Below are 19,204 nucleotides of genomic sequence, written 5' to 3'. Positions count from 1 at the left end.
GAGACATTGCAATTAAAGTACATATGTCATGACAGTGCAGCCACTGGGACACAAGCGACTCTTTCTTCAAGGCTTCAGTGGGCTACATTTTAACCTGACGGGTCTGTGCCAGCAGACCTTTCCATTTACTCTGCAAGTGCAATTGTAGAATGTAACAAAATCTGTTGAATTGCCAGATGTCCGAATGTTTGCTGAGATCAAAATGTCTTGCGTTTCTGTGCCCACAGGTGAAGTTATAGTTCTGTGGATCCTCTTCTAGCACTGGTTGTATTTTCATGCATCTGTGCTCAGAGTTACTTGATGGAGGTTATGGGTTCAGGTTTTGCCTGGCTTTGGCTCTTCGATTGAACTTAATCCTGGTGTTTGGCTCTGCGTATTCCAGGTGCTGTAATAATTACGTGGACTTGGTTGCCGATGGTGGTTGTAGGTGTTTGCTTTATTTACTCTTGGTGGATTTGTGTTTTTGTTGTTTGGTTTAGTTCTGGTTCCATTATACCAGTCTTTGTGATGAGATGTTACGTAGCCTTTCGTCTAGATTTGAATGATCGGTTGTGTTAAATCTTGGATCTAGGCTATGTGTATTCTTTTGTGTGGCTACACAGGAGATCTTGGCTGTTGCTTTAGGTGGTGGCTAGATGCAGTGACACCTTTGCTGTAGGGTATGTTCTAGTTATAAATCTGAGGCCGGTGGAGACTTTTGGTTGTTGGATTTTCTTTCACTCTAGTTTGGCACACTTTTTAGAGTTTAAGTCGGTTTTCTGTTTGAGGTTTGTGTCTCCTACGGGAACATGACATGTTGACCATTGGTTACATGTTGGTTCTGTGCTTATAGTTTTGTATTATGGTATTAGAACTGGTGTTAAACAATAGTACCATCACGTGCTGCAGGTATTCTAGCATGGTAGGTGTATTTTTGGTTTCTACTCTCTTCTCTTTGGTTACTGCTCGTTCTGGCAATAGTGTTTTTTTGGCTTGTCGGTGGTCTGGTCTTGGCAGTCTGGCACTGGCCTTGCATTAGCTGAAGGCAAGTGTTTGATCTTCCTGATTTGTTCATCGCAATGATGCGTTAGCTTGGATCTATGGAGTTGCGCCCAGTGATGGCCAACCATATGGAGCCTCGTTCTGCTATCTTTATGTCCAAGCTGAAGACTGCATTAGATCATTTGACCACCTATAGATATATTAATATCATGCTTCTGGCGCTTATCTGTCCCCTTCATATAGTCTACAGGAAGATGGTGAAGTCAAACGTGGGGGACTCCTTCCACATCCGCACACACTTTGACTACGAAGCAACAACGCCCTCTGGATTGAGCTTCACCCGGGGTGAAGTTTTCCACATTGTGGACACCATGTACCATGGGAAGGTGGGCAGCTGGCTGGCCATCCGCCTGGGACAGGACCTGCAGGCGATGGACAAAGGGATCATCCCCAACGGGAGCAGGTACGAGTCAATGCTACCCGAGGTTAGAATGACACGATGTCTATAATGAAATCGGAACACAAGAGGAACATTGATGGTCTGTGGTTGTAAGGGTTAAACCTAGCTTAAAGACTGGGAAGTATCCTGTCACAGACCAGAATGGTGGGTGCAGAGGACAAAACCTGAACTGTGGTGGTGAGGCTGGATCATGATGTAAACATGGTGCTAGGGAGACAAGGGGATGAGGCATTTATGAACAGACTGGTAGTATGGTTAGAAGGTGCAGTTTGGTGGTCCTTAGCTACTTGTGTCTTATCTTATATATAAAAGAAAACGTAAAGGATTGTCCGAAAAAAGCCTTTGAGTGGAGGGTGATCAGGTGACATATTTGTCAGCACTTTTGCAAGCTCTGAAGTGAATTTTATTAAAGGGGAGCATGTGGACCTGATGGGGGAGCTGTAGCATTCTCTTCTGTGGGGCCTCTGATCTCCCATCTTTGATGCATCAACACAAGAAAACTTAGGATGGGTGGTATTAAAGGAAATCGAACCACCTTCAAGTAGTCAACAGATGTGTGGAGGACAAGGAAGCAGTGATTTGGATCGGCTTAAGATCCTCAACCAAATGTTTAGTAGGGGAGCAGGAAAGTAGTAGATGAACGATCTCACCTGGTACAGCCAGCAATTTCTCTCGTTGTCCTCGTCCTCTAATTCCGGAGTCTGTCGCCATCTTGTCTCCTCAGGGCGGAGCAGATCGCAAGCCTGGAGTCCATGCAGAAACCCAACATGCCAACTTCCTCTGGGCCACGGGCTGAGTTCTGGAAGCTGCGGGGCCTGCGCGGTGCCAAGAAGGCTCTCCGCAAGAGCCGAGAGGACCTTGCTGCTCTCACCGCTAAGGCCAACTATCCACCATATGAGAAGGTGGTGCTGAGAGAAGGTGAGTCACTCTTAACGTAAGCACCCATGCCACTGGCTCCCAGATCCTCTCCTGCTACCCTCCACCCCTTACCGCTGTTGTATGTACCATATGTTGTCTTGCAGAGTTAGTTCACGCATGTAGAATAAAGAGTTATTCATTCTGGCTCTACCTGCTCCGTCCTCAACAACAGATGCACACTAACTGGAGTGCTGTATATAGGAAGCAGGCTTGAGGTCCATTCAACATTGTCTCTTATTGGTCACTGTGTGTTATTAGGCGTGTCTGGTAGATCCGCTTGACCAGACTGGTTCTAGGGATGAGTGCAAGTTTGTCGCTTCAGATCCAAAAGGTAGGATTTGAAAATGTGATCCCGGCAATCTCTGGCGCTCCGCAACACAATCTTCTATCAAAAAAACATCTTAGAACAACTATGTTCCTAACCATAAAGGTTGATTTACAGATCTAATAAATGCACTGTAATCACTAACGTTGGTATGTGATGTCGGTCTATGTGACTGGTATATTGTGATAGTTTGTGTGACTCATGCTTAATGTCTCTTGTCTCATTAGAGTACAATTTGTGACATTTTTGTTCTGAGCAGAACAACTATTTTAGGTGATTTATTTCAGTGTGACACCACGCCGATTTACACATATCGTGAGCATATTATCAACCTTGATGTTAACTATCTACTGAGGCCTCTGTTAATTAAGTTGAACAGAAACAAGTTATCTATAAGCAAGTAAGTGAGCATGTAGTATGTGAATCTGGATAGGAAACCCCACAGCAAAGGCCACATAAATCGAGTCTTTAGAAATCAATCGTTCAGTCTTCCCTTTTACAGATGAGTCCTAAATGGTGATTGCACAATGGTTCTGCAGATCTGTTTAAGTGGTTCCATATGATAATGAATTAAAAATACATGAATGTAGATGCGTTGCATGCAGTGATGGGACAGTGGCTTTAGGATCTGATGCCGGGCAGAGGTCTAGCTGCTCTGTGTGCTTTTGGTAAGAGAAGCACCATTGCTTCAAGCGAGTGATCCAGCAGCATGTCTCCGAGTTTGAGTGGCTCTGTTGATTGCAAGGTACACAGAGCTAAGCATGTGAACAGGGGGATCGCATGGTCATCTGTTTCTTCTATGGCTGACCGCTTCAAAAGAATGCAGTAACTAACCAAGAATAGCTTCATTGAGCCGGATTAAAAGCCTTGACATTGGTACTGTAATTTGGGCTGTAGCTTAATGTTCGAACCGAAGTTTGACCACTAGTTTCTATAATTGGAGACTGGAAGCTTAGTGGGAGCCTTGACATGGGAGCCCAGAAGAGTAACCATAATGGCTTCTAAAAACCAAGGATTTCAGATTTTCAGTTCTAAATGGGAGCACAGGCATTACTGGTGAACGTTGACATATGGCCCAAAGATGGTCACTGAAGCCTCAGAGAGAGGCCAGGCTTCTGTGCTGATGGTTAAACTAGAACACAGACTAGAGATGGATCTAGAACCCAAACGTTGGCAGTGAAGGCCATGGGTACTGAGTGAGAACCCAAGCTAGAGGTTGTAAAAGGATACAGATATTAATGCTGAGCAAGGGCCTCCGCGTTGACACTTCCAGTTGGCCAAGAACCTAGGCACCTATATTGGAAGTTATCCATTAGTCCATGCATTGCCAATGACGTTGACCGAGTGCCCAGACATTGTGCTGAAAGTCAGGGAGACCTTCAATGAGAGGCTTCGCTGAAAAAGTCCAATCATTGGTGCAGGTGAAGAGAGAACAAGTACACAGGCCTTGGAGGTTGAGCAAGGACCCAGACATCACCACTGAAGGCTGCCCAGGAGTTCAGGCATTACCACTGAATGTGTTGATTCCAAGCCCAATACTGACATTAGAGATGTTGAGCTACCCATGCAGTGGAACTGAAGATACGGTGAATGCAAAAGCACTGCTGTTGTGAGACCAAGAATTCTGGTACGGATGCTGAAGGATGATTTTAAAGTCCAGTCATTGGCAGTGAGGGTTGAAAGAGCGGAGTCATTAGAGAGTGATGAAGGCACTGACCGAGAACTTACGAGTGGAGATGGAAGCCAGAATCTACACGGACGCTGGTGACACCCAGATCCTGCTTCTCTCCCCCATGCTAAGTACCAACAGAGGATGCATTTTATTTGGAAGCAGGTGGATAGCAATCAAAAACATGATGCCAAGAACAGACGTCTTTATAGTCGATGACTGTCATGACCTTTGGCCGGACTCTTACTGGCCCATGGAACTTGGCGCTATCCCTTGGCCAGCTCTCTCCGTTAAAATTCTGAGTGTGACAAAGGATTTCCAGCTTACGGTGTCAATTCAGATTCGGTCTACCATTTCAGCTTGTAGTTACCAATGAATGGTTTGAGTGGGTGTAGGAGAGTAGGGTCTGCTATACTATGGTCACCCCAAATTTTTGCTTTTTGCTTCACTGGTTTTTGACATATTGAGGCTGTGGGCCTGCTAATCAGACCCCCAGCCTGCTGTTCTCTCTACTAAATTGACACTATGCACCATAGGTGCATAACCAATTGGAATTGGATCACCCTGTGCGCCCCTGTACCAGTGTACACTAGGTACCCAGGGCATTGGTGTATCTAAGGCCTACCAAGGGCTGAAGCATGTATTATGCCACCCCTGGCCTGGCCTAGCAATTTGACACAACTGGCTGATCACTCAGCTGGGGAAAGTTGGTGTAACCACCTCTTACTTAGGTGTAGTATACCTATACCTAACCTTAAATGGGACACATGTAAACCTATAAGTCACTCCTATGGCAGGCCTTGACAATCCTGAAGGCAGAGTGCTTGGTTCCATGTGAGATGGTGCTCTGGCATGAGCTGAGCCTGTCTGCAGTGGTCGGAACAACTTCCTTCTACCGTTTCCAGATATAGTCATACCATATACTCTTAAGTGCATTATGAACCTCGCGGTTAAATGCTATCTTTGGTTTGGCTTTATCAAAACATGTCGAGTAAGGTGTCATACGAATTGGAATACTAACCCCTCGCCAGTTCTGGCGACGGGGTTAGCATTCCGCCCTTCTAGAGGGACACGACATGTACAGTACCTGAAACCCGGGTAAAATCAGACATAGCCTCAGCTCCACAAAATGGATGCTGCCACCACAGACACAAGTCTGCCCTCCTGCTGCTGGGAGTCCTTCCAGCTTGGGAGACGTGGACAAAGGGTTTCCTGCCAGGGGAGGTGCGAGCACCACCCCAGACAGGATTTTGTGTATTGGTCAGGTAGGGCTTGAATGGAATCAGACATGCCTGAGGCTCACAAGGAGCCTTGGTGCATATGCCAGTTCAAACCGGTCCTGGGGCACACCAGCCCCGGACCTGGGGCGAGCTGGACAAAGGATTGGGGGTGTAACCACCCCCCTTCCTGGTCCCACCCTTAGGGAGGGACCTAGCAGGTAGTCCGGCCCCTAGAATCCGCTTAAAGGTAGGAGCTGTGTCCTAAGACTTCAGACATCCTGGAATCAACTTACTACAAAGAAGAAGACGGGAACTTCGACGCTCTGCTGCACAGAGGACAGAAGGAAATCTCCCCTATAGTCAGGGAGTGACCATCTTGCTAACGCAAGCACCAACCAGCTATTCGACGTCTGCTTTGCAGCCGCCTCCCGCCGGAGCCCAAGCCCAGAGTCCGACAAGACCTGGACCTCCAGACCTCTCACAGCCCGATCCACAGTCCCTGCAAAGAAGGAACCCTTGGAGGCACCGAGACACGTGTAGCCAGCCATCTTGAAAGACCGACGACAAGCTGCAAGCGCGACAACAGAGGCTCCCTCCAAGTTGTGCTTTGGGTCCTGAGAAGCCCAACATCCGAGAAGCATCTGCACCAAAGGTGAGCCCTCCAGCATCTCCACGATCTGCGTGGGGCCCCTCTGCACTTTGCATCTCAACGCGCCTGCCCGGTTCCTGGCCCGTTGGCTAGTGGCCATTTTGGCGACCTAACTTGAAATCAACGACGCCGGTCTGGTTGCTCCAGACTGGCCCCAGCTGCTCCAAAGGAGCAGCCCCTCTGACCTTGCTGGTCAGAACAATCAGCTTTCTTTATTTTCCACGACTCCTGCCTTTGCCAAGGCTAGTTTGCTTCTTTCGAGTCGCCGACAGCGAGAGCCTGCGTGGGACAGCTCGTGACTCGACTCCTGGACGTCGTCTACCTTCAGGGACCACGTGGCTGCGGAGACCAGCTACCCCTCATCACCTGTTTGCACCCGACATCGCCTGGTACCTACCTGGTGCCACGCCGGTCACTGGCTAGTGACTGTGAACACTGTCCCCTCTGCTTTCAGGTCTTCTACAACTCCGATCCACCCTTGGATCCACCGCATCTCTTCTGGACCGACCGCCTGCAGCATCTTTGTCATCAGGCTCCATTGAATCGATAGAAGAAACCCGACGCACTTCGAGACCTATGCACCCGCTTCCTGTGGGTGAGGTAAAGCTGGCACTCCGGTGCCCAAGTGTAGAGAAACATCTCTAGTGTCTGTGTTTTAAGTCTTAAGTTCGTAGTCCATCCAGAAGACCCTTCTAGCAGTAACTTTTGAACTTTTACGCACCCATTGAAAACCTATGGGAGCCCGCGTGTAACTTTCCTCACTGCACTCGCGACCCGTGGACCTCCTGGTCACTAACTGAAGTTAGCTCCTTGTAGGCCCAGCGATTCTAGAGGCCCTAGGCCTTTTCCCTTTCCTGTTCGTGGTACTTATACCACTATTTTAGTATATGGTTTGAGTGGCCACCAGGGCCCATCCATATAAAGTGCAACTTCTGTATATTATAACACTGTCTTGTTTAACGATTTGTGCTCATAAAGAGTCTAGCGGATACTTTGAGTAATAAATACATATATATTTTGAATATATATCTGTGTGGTGTCCTTTCATTGGTATAAAAGGGGGTTACCTATGGTAAAACAGCCTGCTTAACACGCTTTAACGAGTTTAGCCTCAAAGACTGCTTAGCCTACGCTACCACTAGGGCAGCTAGTCCGAAAAGGTTGACTTACAACCACACCATAAGGGTTGCTTGGCATGGTACAAGGTGGTCACTTTAACTAGTGAACATCATATACCAGGCCAACTTCTCACAGTGGGTGACTAGCGATCCTCTCAGACGGTTGGTAATGAGACATGTCGCTGATGCTAAGATATGAGCGACGGCTCATGCATGAAGAACAGCGCGTTAGATTTAATTCTGATGGAATGCTTAGGAAATTATATTGTAATGTATGACGATGCTTCATTATTAAGAAATAGAGGTGAGATAGAAACCAGGGTGGTGGGCGGAGGTTTTGTCATTGTAATTAAGCAACAGTGTGATGAGACTCAAATCTGGGTAAACATTAGAGGCGTTGAGCTGGTGTCTTCCTCAAGGGCCCTCTTAGTCACGTTTTCCTTCTCTTCGCAGCAAGCTTCAAGCGGCCCGTTGTGATTCTGGGGCCCATCACCGACATCGCAATGGAGAAGCTGAGTGCAGAAATGCCAGACGAGTTTGAGGTTGCTCGTAAGTGTCTCCATGCAGCGCAAGAAGCGATATCCACTTCTGCAGAATACCGTGAATAATGCCTCTAATATCATTAGCTGCGAAACGCCAACCTCCCCTCACGCCTATGTCAAAACCATCTTCTAAGGGACTACTTGGGGAAGTGGGTGAGGGAGAGATAGTATAATACTTGGGAAATACATGGGGGGGGGGGTAGATAGCAGAACACAGACCCTTTGAATTCCCTGTTTAGGGTGGTGTCTCCTGTCCTATTGATCTTTTCCCTCTGTTCCCACTGCAGAGAGCATCGCCCGAGACGAAGGCTCTTCGAAGGTCATTAAGCTGCAGCTCGTGCGGGCGATCGCCGAAAGGGTGAGTGAAAGAGGTCCCCTCCAGTGTCCCCTCTCCTGGGGGGGGATGGGTGATCAAAGAGACTTTGTAAATGCACAGAAGAACTTATGAAATCACTTGGCACATTGGGCTCTCGGCTATGCGTGTGGCCTACTTACTAGAACATATTAGCTTGACTCTAGGAGTAGATAACATTTGAAATTTGTTGTCATGAGCTCCTGCATTTTGAGGATTAGTCGCTCATTTTAAAGAAATGAACATGTATTTTGTGTACGCTAAGTGTACGATAGTCCCCCCTCCCCCACCCCTCCAACCAATACACTTCTGATAGGCTTACAGCATGAACTACAACTGGCGTTCTCCTCTTAAAATGTCTCTCAATGGGGCCTTTCAGTGTTATTTACCGCAGTCGTGTGTTGTTGCATTACGCATTCGCCTGCACTACTCAGCTGAACTGTTGCAAGTTGACTTTCACTCAAAGGCCCTTGTCTGCTGTAGAAACCGTCAGCTCAGACCCAGCCAGCAGGTGTCATAATGAAACTAATTGTTTTGTGTATTTACGACGATGAAATATGGAAACAAGTTAATCGTGTTTCCTTTTTTTTTTTTTTTTTATTTCATTTTATGATGCATACTAAAGAGTGCACATTGCACTGGTGAATATATTTAATTTATAGAACTGCAAGTGTAATGAGCAGTGGGAGCTGCAGGAACTAACGTGTTCTCTACAGGACACTGTTTACTTTCTGTTCTTGGCACTACTTTTGTAAACTTTGAACCAGGGTGAGCAAGTGCCTTGCTACGTGAAAGTCAAGCATAGCAGCTGCTACCTCTGCCAACCCCACTCCCCCAATCATGTCCATGTTGTTCCTCCCCATAGGATAAGCATGCGCTGCTTGACATCACCCCAACGGCAGTGGAGCACCTCAACTATGTAAAGTTCTACCCCATTGTGGTCTTCTGCAACCCTGAGAACAGGCAGGGGGTGAAGGCTATGAGGCAGTGGCTAATGCCTGGTTCCAAGAAGAGTTCCCGCCGCCTCTACAGTCAAGCCGTCAAAATGAGGAAAGCCTGCAGCCATGTCTTCACTGGTAGGTCACCTCTCTCAATGCAGCGCAGTCTATAATCTCCATAGGCTTCAAGGGTATGTGATCCTGTGGAATAATGCTGCTGCTTCACTCTGGGTTCCAGAACTTTTAAGTTAATTTGCCTTCTTTAGACAGGATGCGTAACTTGTAAGAATTGTTCTGTAGAATGAGTTGACGAGAAGGAGACGCAGGTCTTGCAGTGTGCATCTTTTACCTCTGGACTTCCAGCCATGACAGCCTCATCCCACAGGTGCAAATGGTGCAGGTGTGCCCTCCTGCAGGCTAGAATAGATTCCGCCCTCCTGCCTGCTGGATTCAGAGAGCTGCTTTGTGTTATGGTTTCATGGATTGTTTGCGGTATGTCTCTCCAGTCTGTAGGGGTTAGTGGACATGTCTTGTCTCCTTGCTCCTCTTGGGTTGGTGCTTGTATCCACTTCTGGAGGGCTCTCTAGAGTATTTGTGCCTCGGATGTGATTAGTTCTGGCTCTTATCCCTCCACATACAAAACTTGTTCCCCTCTGTTTCTTTTGTCCTTGTGTTGGGCTTCAATGCAGACTTGCCTGACCCGACATACTGACATGGTGTCTGCCTTACATGTGAATATTTAGTAGGTACTGTCTCTGGTATTCTTCCCCAGGCTGCACTCTCTTTTTTTTTCTCTTTCTCAGAAGGCTGCTACCTTCCACAGTATTTTTCTTATACTCGGAGGGTGTTGAAATGCGTAAGCTGTGTCTCGTCTCTTCCAATAGACGTTGGTGTTTGCATCCGTCTCATGTATACAAGTGGTTGAGGAATCCCACCTCTCTTGCACTCATACATGCTCAGAAGTTGACCGGCTCTGCATCTCAAGCTCTTGGGCTGAGACTGCTCTCTCCTGCCTTTCTTTCCAAGTGATGAGACGTTGCCTGTCTCGCTTTCATCCCTGCCTCTTTTTCTACTTCTCTCTCTTTATTGCCAAATTGTCACAGAATGTTGTCTCTCTCTCCTGCCACAGGCTATGGTGTTACCTGTCTCTCTCTTGCCCTGTATGGTAGGGTTTCCCATCTTTCTCCTTTCTGACCAAGCTCAGATTGTGTCTTTTTTTGCCTCTCACGGCAGCCTCGCTGGCTAATTGGGCAGTTGAATTAACTAATGGTTGTGTTTTATCAACAGCCACCATCAACCTGAGCGGCGCCAGTGACTCCTGGTACCGGAACCTTAAGGAGATCCTAAAGAACCAGCAGTCTCGCCCTATTTGGACCTCAGAAGATCAGGTGAGTTGGACGGTCTCATCTCACGGGGCCATGAGGAGACGATGGGGCTTGTGCAGTTCTCATGCAGTCGCCAGCTACTGCTGCTTTTTCCTTTAGTTATGCTTCTTTAGTATTCAATGCCCCAGCACCACCTGATCTTCTTTTGCATCCCACTCAGGCACTTCCTGTTTAATCTTCTTTCCGGTGTCACTTATTCAGTATTCAATGTCCCTGCAGTCCCAATTATTCTGTGTTTAACTTCCTGTGAACTCTTGCTCCTCTTTGTTCTGGTCATTTAGTTGTCCATTTCCCAGTAGCCCCAGCTCTTCCCTTGGTCCTGCTCATTCAGTTTTCAATTTGCAAGGAGGAGCCCTTGCTGTTTTCCATGGTTTTTCTCATTCAGTTTTCTATTTCCCAACAGCAGCCCATGATCTTCACTCCTTTCCTTTTCATGCAGTATTTAATTCCCCAGGAGCCCCTGCTCTTCCCTTGGTCCTGCTCATTCAGTTTTCAATTTGCAAGGAGGAGCTTTTACTCTTTTCCATGGTTTTTCTCATTCAGTTTTCTATTTCCCAACAGCAGCCCATGATCTTCACTCCTTTCCTTTTCATGCAGTATTTAATTCCCCAGGAGCCCCTACTTCAATTATGTTCTCTACAGCCATGGCTCCCTCCAGTCTTGCAGATTAAATAGATAATCTCCCATCAGCCCCTGCTCTTTTCTCCAGGGGAACTCATTGTTTTCAGTCTCCTCATTAAACCCGCCTCATCAGTAAAGTTTTGCTCATTTACTATTTGTTCTGTTCCACGTGGGCAGACTGGCATATCCCGCGGTCCCGTTCCTTCAGCTCACACGCATCAAGGGGCCGCCCTGCTCCTCTGAATCATAACTTTGGCTGCTGCGTGCCCCTACCCACCTTAGACTAGTTGTCTGGCTGCCTAGTCCAACACTGGTCCAGATTTCACCCCAACAGTCTGGAAGTTCCTCTCATTTAGAGCGACAGGGGGTTTGTGTGTCATCACTAAACTGTTTCAGCATAGGGGCTGCACGGCGGCAAGCTTTAAAAACTCATTGTTTTCTTAAAGGAATAAAATAACATTTATTAGGAACAAGGAAAACGTCAGTTTATTTGCTTGTGGTAAAATATTTAAGGACAGATAAAAATGTTGAAATTGATTAAAAATGTTAGCACAATGGCTTGAAAATAAGGGTATTTTGCAATCTTATCTCCGTGACGACTCGTAAATATTGATTCGATTTCTTGATGACGTGTGAAGCACATCCAGATTCAATGGGCAGCAATTGCCTTATAACACACACAGCCTGCACAAACGCCAGCAATTTTTTAGGAAGTCCTTGGTGTATGTTTCCTTGTATTTACTTATCTTTTTTATCTCCTGCCCCATTCAGGCGGAGATCGCTCCAGACGATGACCTTCTGAATGAGTCGGCCCCCACCAACACAGACTACCTGAGTTGCGACAGCCGCGCCAACAGCGACTACGAAGAAACGGACGCCGAGGGAGGAGGGTACACCGACAACGAGCTAGACGAGGGTTACGACCAGCCGGCTCTTGCCAGGTCTTCAGAGCCCGTGGAGCTGGAGGAGCCCTACATGAGCCCCAAGGTGGCCGCGGCAGCGACTTACTCTGCTGCTCCCTACTTGTCATCTCAGTACTCTACTGAGGACTACTCCGTTGCCAGCTTCCCTGCTGCATCCTACTCCCCGACACAGGTATGTGAGCGGACACGAGGTCCAGTGACGAACCGCTTCTCTATTAGCGTATCCCACTAGAATCCAGACGTAAATCTCATTACACATAATAAGATAATTGTATTTGTCTGGCTAGTTGTTGGAACTGTCAGTCCGGTAATCTTTATTCGATCATTTCACAGATAATCATAAAAGACAAGCATAATATAAAACGCACAATTGTTGGAACTGGTTTTTTCTGGTTCCTTTGCTCTGGCTCCGCAGTGTTGTGCTGGCCTTTAGCTCTGTGACTTGTCGGTCTGTACCCAGGATATATGACAGCGCTTTGTACTGCTGACGCTCTGCCTCCACGTTGGCGTTGTTCTGTGTCTCCTCGGCCACATGGTTGCACCGTATTCTGCTGGCCTAGTGATTCCACTACAGAACTGTGATCAGCCGGCTGTATGGAAACGCAGAGTACTGCTGACCCCATAGCTCTATATTTCTGTTTTTCCTGTACTTGAAGAAGTGCTTTGCTTTACTGTCGCTACATCACAAGATATCGTGGAGACCCATTGGAAACTGGGGTGGGGCCCCTGTTTGTATGGTAGCATTTTTTTTAAATTAATAATATAGTGGAGTCTCTTAATTTTACTCAGAGGCCTGACAACTCGGTGGCTTGAGGCCTCAGCCTGTGCAGTGTGGTGAACAAGGTTGGCCCAGTCTCAGATTTGGGTCCTGAGTTTCTGGATCCTTTGAACAAACACTGAAAACTTTGCGCGAGAAAAGCTTTTCCAAAAGACTAGAGACCACATCACTTCGGAAGATACCCAGTGTGACCCAAACTGCCCCCCCCCCTCCAAACATGATACTATTAGCCATAGGGGTCAATGATTCAAGAAAAACTACTGTTTATGGTATAGGAGCAATAATAACACATGGGGTTGTGCGTGTTTTCTTTGTGCGTACTATATTTAACTAATCTAGTTATCTAACTGCTATAGAAAGTTAGTTTTCAGGTGTTGCTACAGATAATAGCTTTGGCGGTCTTGCAGTACCGCTTACCAACACAGAACACACTTCACACACAATAGATATACAACATACAAAAAAGGAGCTTTGGGTCAGCCCTCTTTATCCATTGGATTGTTTGGGGTGGCTCTGAGGCATTTGTTCAATGTATAGAGCTGCAGTTTGCTGCGATTAATGCGGACAGCCTTAAATGTAATGGGCATAAGGCAGCTAGGGACAGCCAGGCGACCCTTCACTTGCCACTGCAACAGGATTAGCAATATGGGCCCTGCACCTGGTGGTTATAGACTGTCTGAAGCTCAGTACTACCGCAGACTGTAATGTGCTAGTCAGCGTAACATCACATTGAATGTACTTGCATCACTGGATGATGGATGACCTCTGCCCAGCCGTGAGCATCCATTTTCCTACCGGCTCCCTAATCATGTGCGTAGAGGAGGAAGCATAGAAACCAGACACTACTTAAGACCACCATGGCTGTTTGGAAAATGGACTGTGAAATATGGTGCCAGTAGCAGTTTTCGTACAGCATGTTGGTCTCCAGTGTTAACCAATGTGAATATTCCCATTCCAAGATGGCCACCGTGTTAAGTTCATTGACTGGTTTCTGTTTTTTTTTTTTAATCCTCAGTTCCTCATTTGTTTTAATTATCTCTGTCTATGGTCGTGTTTTGCACGTTTGTTTGGAGGTGCGCAGTGCTTCTTCTCATTTAAGTGATCAGCATTGCACCCGCAGAACGTGTTATTTATCACACGCCTTACCACAGTGGCTTGCACTGTGAGGCTCTATGAAGAGGCTGAACCTGGTTCCATGCTTCTGAACAGTAGAGGATGACCGGGGTCAGAGTGCTGCAGACACACTGCCTCCTGGCCTCTCATCAAGGGCATGCAGAGTTGCTTTAATGTGTGGCAGTCAGGCCCAAAATGTATTAAATTTTAGAAGACCTGAAATAAATGCATGAACTACTCAGTGTCATAACTCCTCTTACACTGGCTGGTTTGTAGGTCTCACTTGAGAACTAATGTATTCAATCGATGGAAAGTAATACCACCAGCACTGGAAAAGCCAACCGGTTCAGCTGTAATGTACCAACAAATGTAAACACAGGCATTCACAAACGTTGTTTGTATGCATTCTGAGCACACATGTTTCTCACTTTAAAGCCTGTCTGACCAGCGTTGCTACTGATGGGAAATGGTATAAAACAATTATTTCTGTGTAGAATGCATTTAGGAGAAAAAGAACTGAATGTGACAAACAGCATAGTTGAGTTTATTTTTCAGATTTAGACTAATCCCTAGTGCAGTCTAATGGAAGAACTTCTTGGAAGGCTGAATGACTCCTCGAGGGCTGATGGCATGAGGTCACAGAGCAATACTCCTCTTGGTGGAGCCAATACCACTTCATCAATATTTTATTTGCCTGTTCGTACCAGAGCACCCGCTGGTGCTAATGTTTTGTGGCGAAGGAGATGGGAACGGTTCTTGCACACTTCTACAAAATTTGTGGTAATGTCATTACTGGTCATGTTAACGGTATTACTGAATTGTGGTATAACTGGAAAATATCCGACATTGTCTGTAAATGACGCCATTAGCGGTGGTCTTTAGTTCTCCCAAATGTAGTCCTGAAAGGGCATCCGCTGATGCCCTAAAAGTGGTGTTCTACGTTTTTAGAGGTAAGCTTTTACGTGTTACGCAATGCCACTAAGGGCCTTATAACGGCGTCCCTGATATCATCCGGTAACTCTTCCCCAGAGTTCTTGATATCGCAGTTTTCAAAGTCTCCCGTAAGTGGGGTGATGACCGAAATAACTGGGATCACACGTGAGAACCCGTGGGTCGCCTTAGAATGGGGAATTACAGAGGAATCGGTAATTTGATTGCCAGTCCTTACCTGCATTTCACATTCAACCCTACTTTTGACAGAGTCCCAGAGTGAGGGTTAAGGGGTTGTAAGGTTATGCAGGGTTCAGGGCTGGGTAGCATTAAGGGATCTTAGGGTGTTTGTAGCATACACTCCAACATTTTAAGAACAGAAAGAGGGAGATTTAAACAAAACAAAAATAATGATTGGGGGAAATATTGTCCCCATTGACATATATTGAAGTGGGGACAATTTCAGGCAAGAGAAAGCTAAATAAAGGCCAATCTGGAATCTCACGCCTAAATTGGGTGTATAGGCATGTATGCTATAGGGTTCTGGGAAGGGTATTGTTTTTTTTTTTTATTACACATTTTATTGTTTTTGAATATCGACATTAACAGTACAAAATAGAACTCTTGCCTCATGGGCCTTACGGTCAAGCTCCAGACAGTATGCATGCAGACTACAATTACTTTTGAAGCCATATATTATACCCATTCCAGCATCATAAGCATACAAATATTGTTTAAAGTGTATGTCCCTCTTATTCGATTGGCTCATGGTCAGTGCATAGACCCTTCGTAACATGTCCAAGGGGCCCATATCCGCTCATATTGCACCTGAAAGATCTGCACTGGCTCCCGGTCAACAAGAGGATCACCTTCAAGCTCCTCATCCGCGATCTCAAAGCACGCCAGGATGCCGGACCAGCATACCTCAACAAACGTCTCACCTTCTACATGCCGAACCGCCAGCTTCGCTCCGCAGACCTCGCCACCGTCCCACCCATTCACAGGACCTCCACCGTCCGCAGATCCTTCTCCTACCTTGCTGCCGCCAAGACATGGAACACCCTACTGACACAGCTACGATATACCTAGGACCTGCTGACCTTCAGGAGATGTCTCAAAACCTGGATGTTCGAGCAGTAGTTGCACCCTCCCCCCCCCTGCCCCCCCCCCCCCTCTCAGCGCCTTGAGACCCTCACGGGTGATTAGTCCGCTCTACAAGTGATTGATTGATATTTCTACGGGACAACTCTGGCTTTGAACACCAGTTTTGCCATTACATTACAACGGTTTATGCCCCTAACTCATTCCTTTAGTGGCGAGGCTCTTTCTCCTCTCCAATGCCTGGCCAGGGCTATCTTGGCCTCAAAGTAGGCCATAGCAGTGAATGCTATGCCCCCCCCCCCCCCCGCCCTCCTGCTTAGCATTTAGAGCGGGGATTCGAGAGGGCTCTGTTCATTCGCACCTGGGCCCAGAGTTGTGTGTGCAATATGGACACCTACCTCCTAAACCTGGATCCAAATTGCATTTTGGGAGGACTGCCGGGAGGTGGGCACAATGCACAGTCTCAAAGGCCCGTTCTATGTCAACCAGAAGTGCGGCATCTCCTGACAGTTCGTTGGCACTGGCCAATGCCATGAGGTGACAAAGGCAATGCCAGTGCTCTTGCCTGGCATATAAATGTTTAGGTCAGCATGCACTACCAAACGTATCACCTTGGTGAGGCACGTAGCCAACACTTTACCCAGGATTTTCCCTTCAAGGTTAATTAGGGAGATGGTGCGATACGACCCGCATTCCGTAAGGGGGTTTGTCAGACTTAAGAATCACTCTGATGGTCGCTCCCTGGAGGTCTCGAGCAGTCTCCCATGGTTAAAGATATCCTCATATAGTGCCAGTAGATGCGGGATTAATAAAGAGGAGTGCGTCTTGAAGAGGTCTTGGGGAAAACCCATTAGGGCTTGGGGTCTTCATGGAGAGCAGAGATTAGATCGCCAGCTGGATCTCCTCAGCCGCAAGTGGAAGAGCAAGATCTCTGCTCTCCACGTGTTCACAAGGGCAGATCATGGATAATGGGATTGTCTCCTTCCATGGCAGGAGCTTCCCAAAAGGCATACAGGACCTGGAAATGTGAGGCAAATTTCCGCACTAGCAGGTCCGCCCCTTCAATGTTGTGCCCTCTGCGTTCCTTAGCTCAACCACAAGACGTCGCCGGCCTACATATCAACTTGCCCGCTTTGTCCCCCATCTCGTACACCCTACCATGGGAAGGAAGCCAGCTCAGTCTTGCCAAGTCCAGAAGCTTTTGTCAAAGGTCTAGGCGAGCTCGATTTAAGTCTGTGTGGTGCTGACGGTTAAGGAGAGACCAGAGCCATTCGGTCAAGGTGCACAATATCATCCCCGACAGAGTGGCTCCCCCTCCCTAAGCTTAGAACACCCGACTACACATGAGAAAGCTCTTCCATGGAGGACTATTTTGAATGCCACCCAAAGGATAGTGGGGGCAGAAGTTGTCTCCTTATTTAATTCAAAATACTCATTGATGGTTGTTTTGATCTCCTCTGAAAATTCGCCATCCAGAAGCTGCCATGCATTTATCCTCCCCAGTCCCCATTCTCCCTGTCGTCCACCTAAAAATTTCCTTGGGAGGATTCGCATTTGTGTAACGAGCCCTAAGTCTAAGGAAGTCTGAGGAAGGTAGCAGGTAGTAATCTAGCCATGAGGAGGTGGGGAAAGGAGTGGTATGTGCATTGCCATTCTCTGCAAAGTTATTGCTGCCAGGCGTCTTTCGAAACCATTGCATCAGCCCAGATCAGAAGGCATGTGGATCGAATGAGCCTCTGGATTGAGTTTGTGTCTGCCTTTGGGTTCATCACAGCATTAAAGACCTGCCCCCCCCCCCCCCCTTAGCAGTGTGAACCCAGGCATGTCTGCAGCTAGATTCTGTGCCAGTGGCTCTAGTGCTGTATCTAATAGCTGGGGGGGGGGGGGGGGGGTATGTACATAATCCAAGTGTCCACGCCAACCCCTCCAGAGTCCTATGTATTATCACGAACTTCCCAAGGGGGTCCGTGTGTATGTCATGTACCACCAGGGAGAACATCGTCGTAAGCAACATGGGCACACCTCTAGATCCCCTAGCATAACCTGAGTGGTATGCCCGCGAGTATCCATACCTTCCCAGGAAGGAACAATTCGTCCCTAGTAGATGCGTTTCCTGGACCCTACAAGCAGCTAGATGTTGTTGTTTAGCATACACCAGCCCCACCACCTCTTTGATCTTATCATTAAGGCTGTTCATATTCCAGGTGGCTATGGACCTGGAACTCTTACCGCGACCATTGTAACTGATGTTGCATGAAATGAATTGAAAGAGGAACTGGAATGGGGCCCAGTACATTGGTCGTGATGAACAGAACCACTTAAACTAAACAATGACCCTCAATTGATTTAGCAACCGGCAGTAGCCATCCACCCTTCCCACTCAACCATAACACCCACACCAGTTAAAACAATGCAGGGGTAGGCTAACCGTTCATAACATTAGTCCAAAACAATGTGATCGTCAAAGGTGGTAGTGTGGACGGACCCAGATCTCTGACGGAGGACCCTATGGCTCTCCCTCCACCCCATGTCTAGGGGAGCCCTCCACTGATGATGCCGCTGCTGCTGCTTTGGGCAGTATGGCGTTGCTTCCTCTGATCTATGCATCCACCTGTTCCTCCTGATGTGTGGGGTAACTGCTGCCACGCAGTGGAAGTCAAGTCTTCGCAAGGGGTGGTCTGCAACATAAGTACACCATGTCTGAGGTGTGGGGGCTCCTCCACCCAGGTCCAGACACTCTCTGGAGTGTCAAAGAACATTGTTTGGTTGTTATACATAACTTTGAGGCGCGCTGAAAATTACAGCATATATTTGATCTGCATGGCCCTGTGCTTATCCTCAACAGCTTGAAAAGTGTCCAGGCTGCCGCTGCCAGGTATGAGCTCCTTCCAGTCTGTGCAGGCTGGCCAGCCGGCACGGTCTGCACCATCCCCACTACATCTTGGCCCCTCCTCAGGCAGGGGCACCGAAATCGAAGGACCAGTTCAGCGCCGCCAGTCCAAGCCCTCTGTCAAAACAGACCACGGCATCTCTTACCTTGCCGCTTCTCTGTCTCCCTGATGCAGGTCGAAGCCACCGCACCCCTCTGCGTAGGGCCCCTGGCTGCAAAATTACAGTGATACATGCCTGGGGTGGACAGTGAGCGTCCTTACGCATCTCCACACCAGATCTTTGGCGCCGG

The 19,204-nt window shown here is 47.6% G+C and overlaps 1 protein-coding gene across 4 annotated transcripts in view; it reads left to right on the top strand.

Annotated features, from left to right (window-relative positions):
* Positions 1-19,204, top strand: part of TJP3 (tight junction protein 3) — a 118,943-nt gene that overhangs the window by 87,947 nt on the left and 11,792 nt on the right. For all 4 annotated transcript variants that reach the window (XM_085636687.1, XM_085636689.1, XM_085636686.1 and 1 more), the window contains 7 exons: positions 1,225-1,444; positions 2,166-2,359; positions 7,794-7,889; positions 8,170-8,240; positions 9,100-9,310; positions 10,460-10,560; positions 11,950-12,273. In XM_085636687.1, the coding sequence (XP_085492813.1) occupies positions 1,225-1,444; positions 2,166-2,359; positions 7,794-7,889; positions 8,170-8,240; positions 9,100-9,310; positions 10,460-10,560; positions 11,950-12,273 (1,217 nt within the window). The remainder of the gene's footprint in view (positions 1-1,224; positions 1,445-2,165; positions 2,360-7,793; positions 7,890-8,169; positions 8,241-9,099; positions 9,311-10,459; positions 10,561-11,949; positions 12,274-19,204) is intronic.

Source organism: Triturus cristatus, chromosome 12 (genome assembly GCF_964204655.1).
Source record: "Triturus cristatus chromosome 12, aTriCri1.1, whole genome shotgun sequence".
NCBI classification, from domain to species: domain Eukaryota; kingdom Metazoa; phylum Chordata; class Amphibia; order Caudata; family Salamandridae; genus Triturus; species Triturus cristatus.
This window is presented reverse-complemented; position numbering and strand designations above follow the sequence as displayed.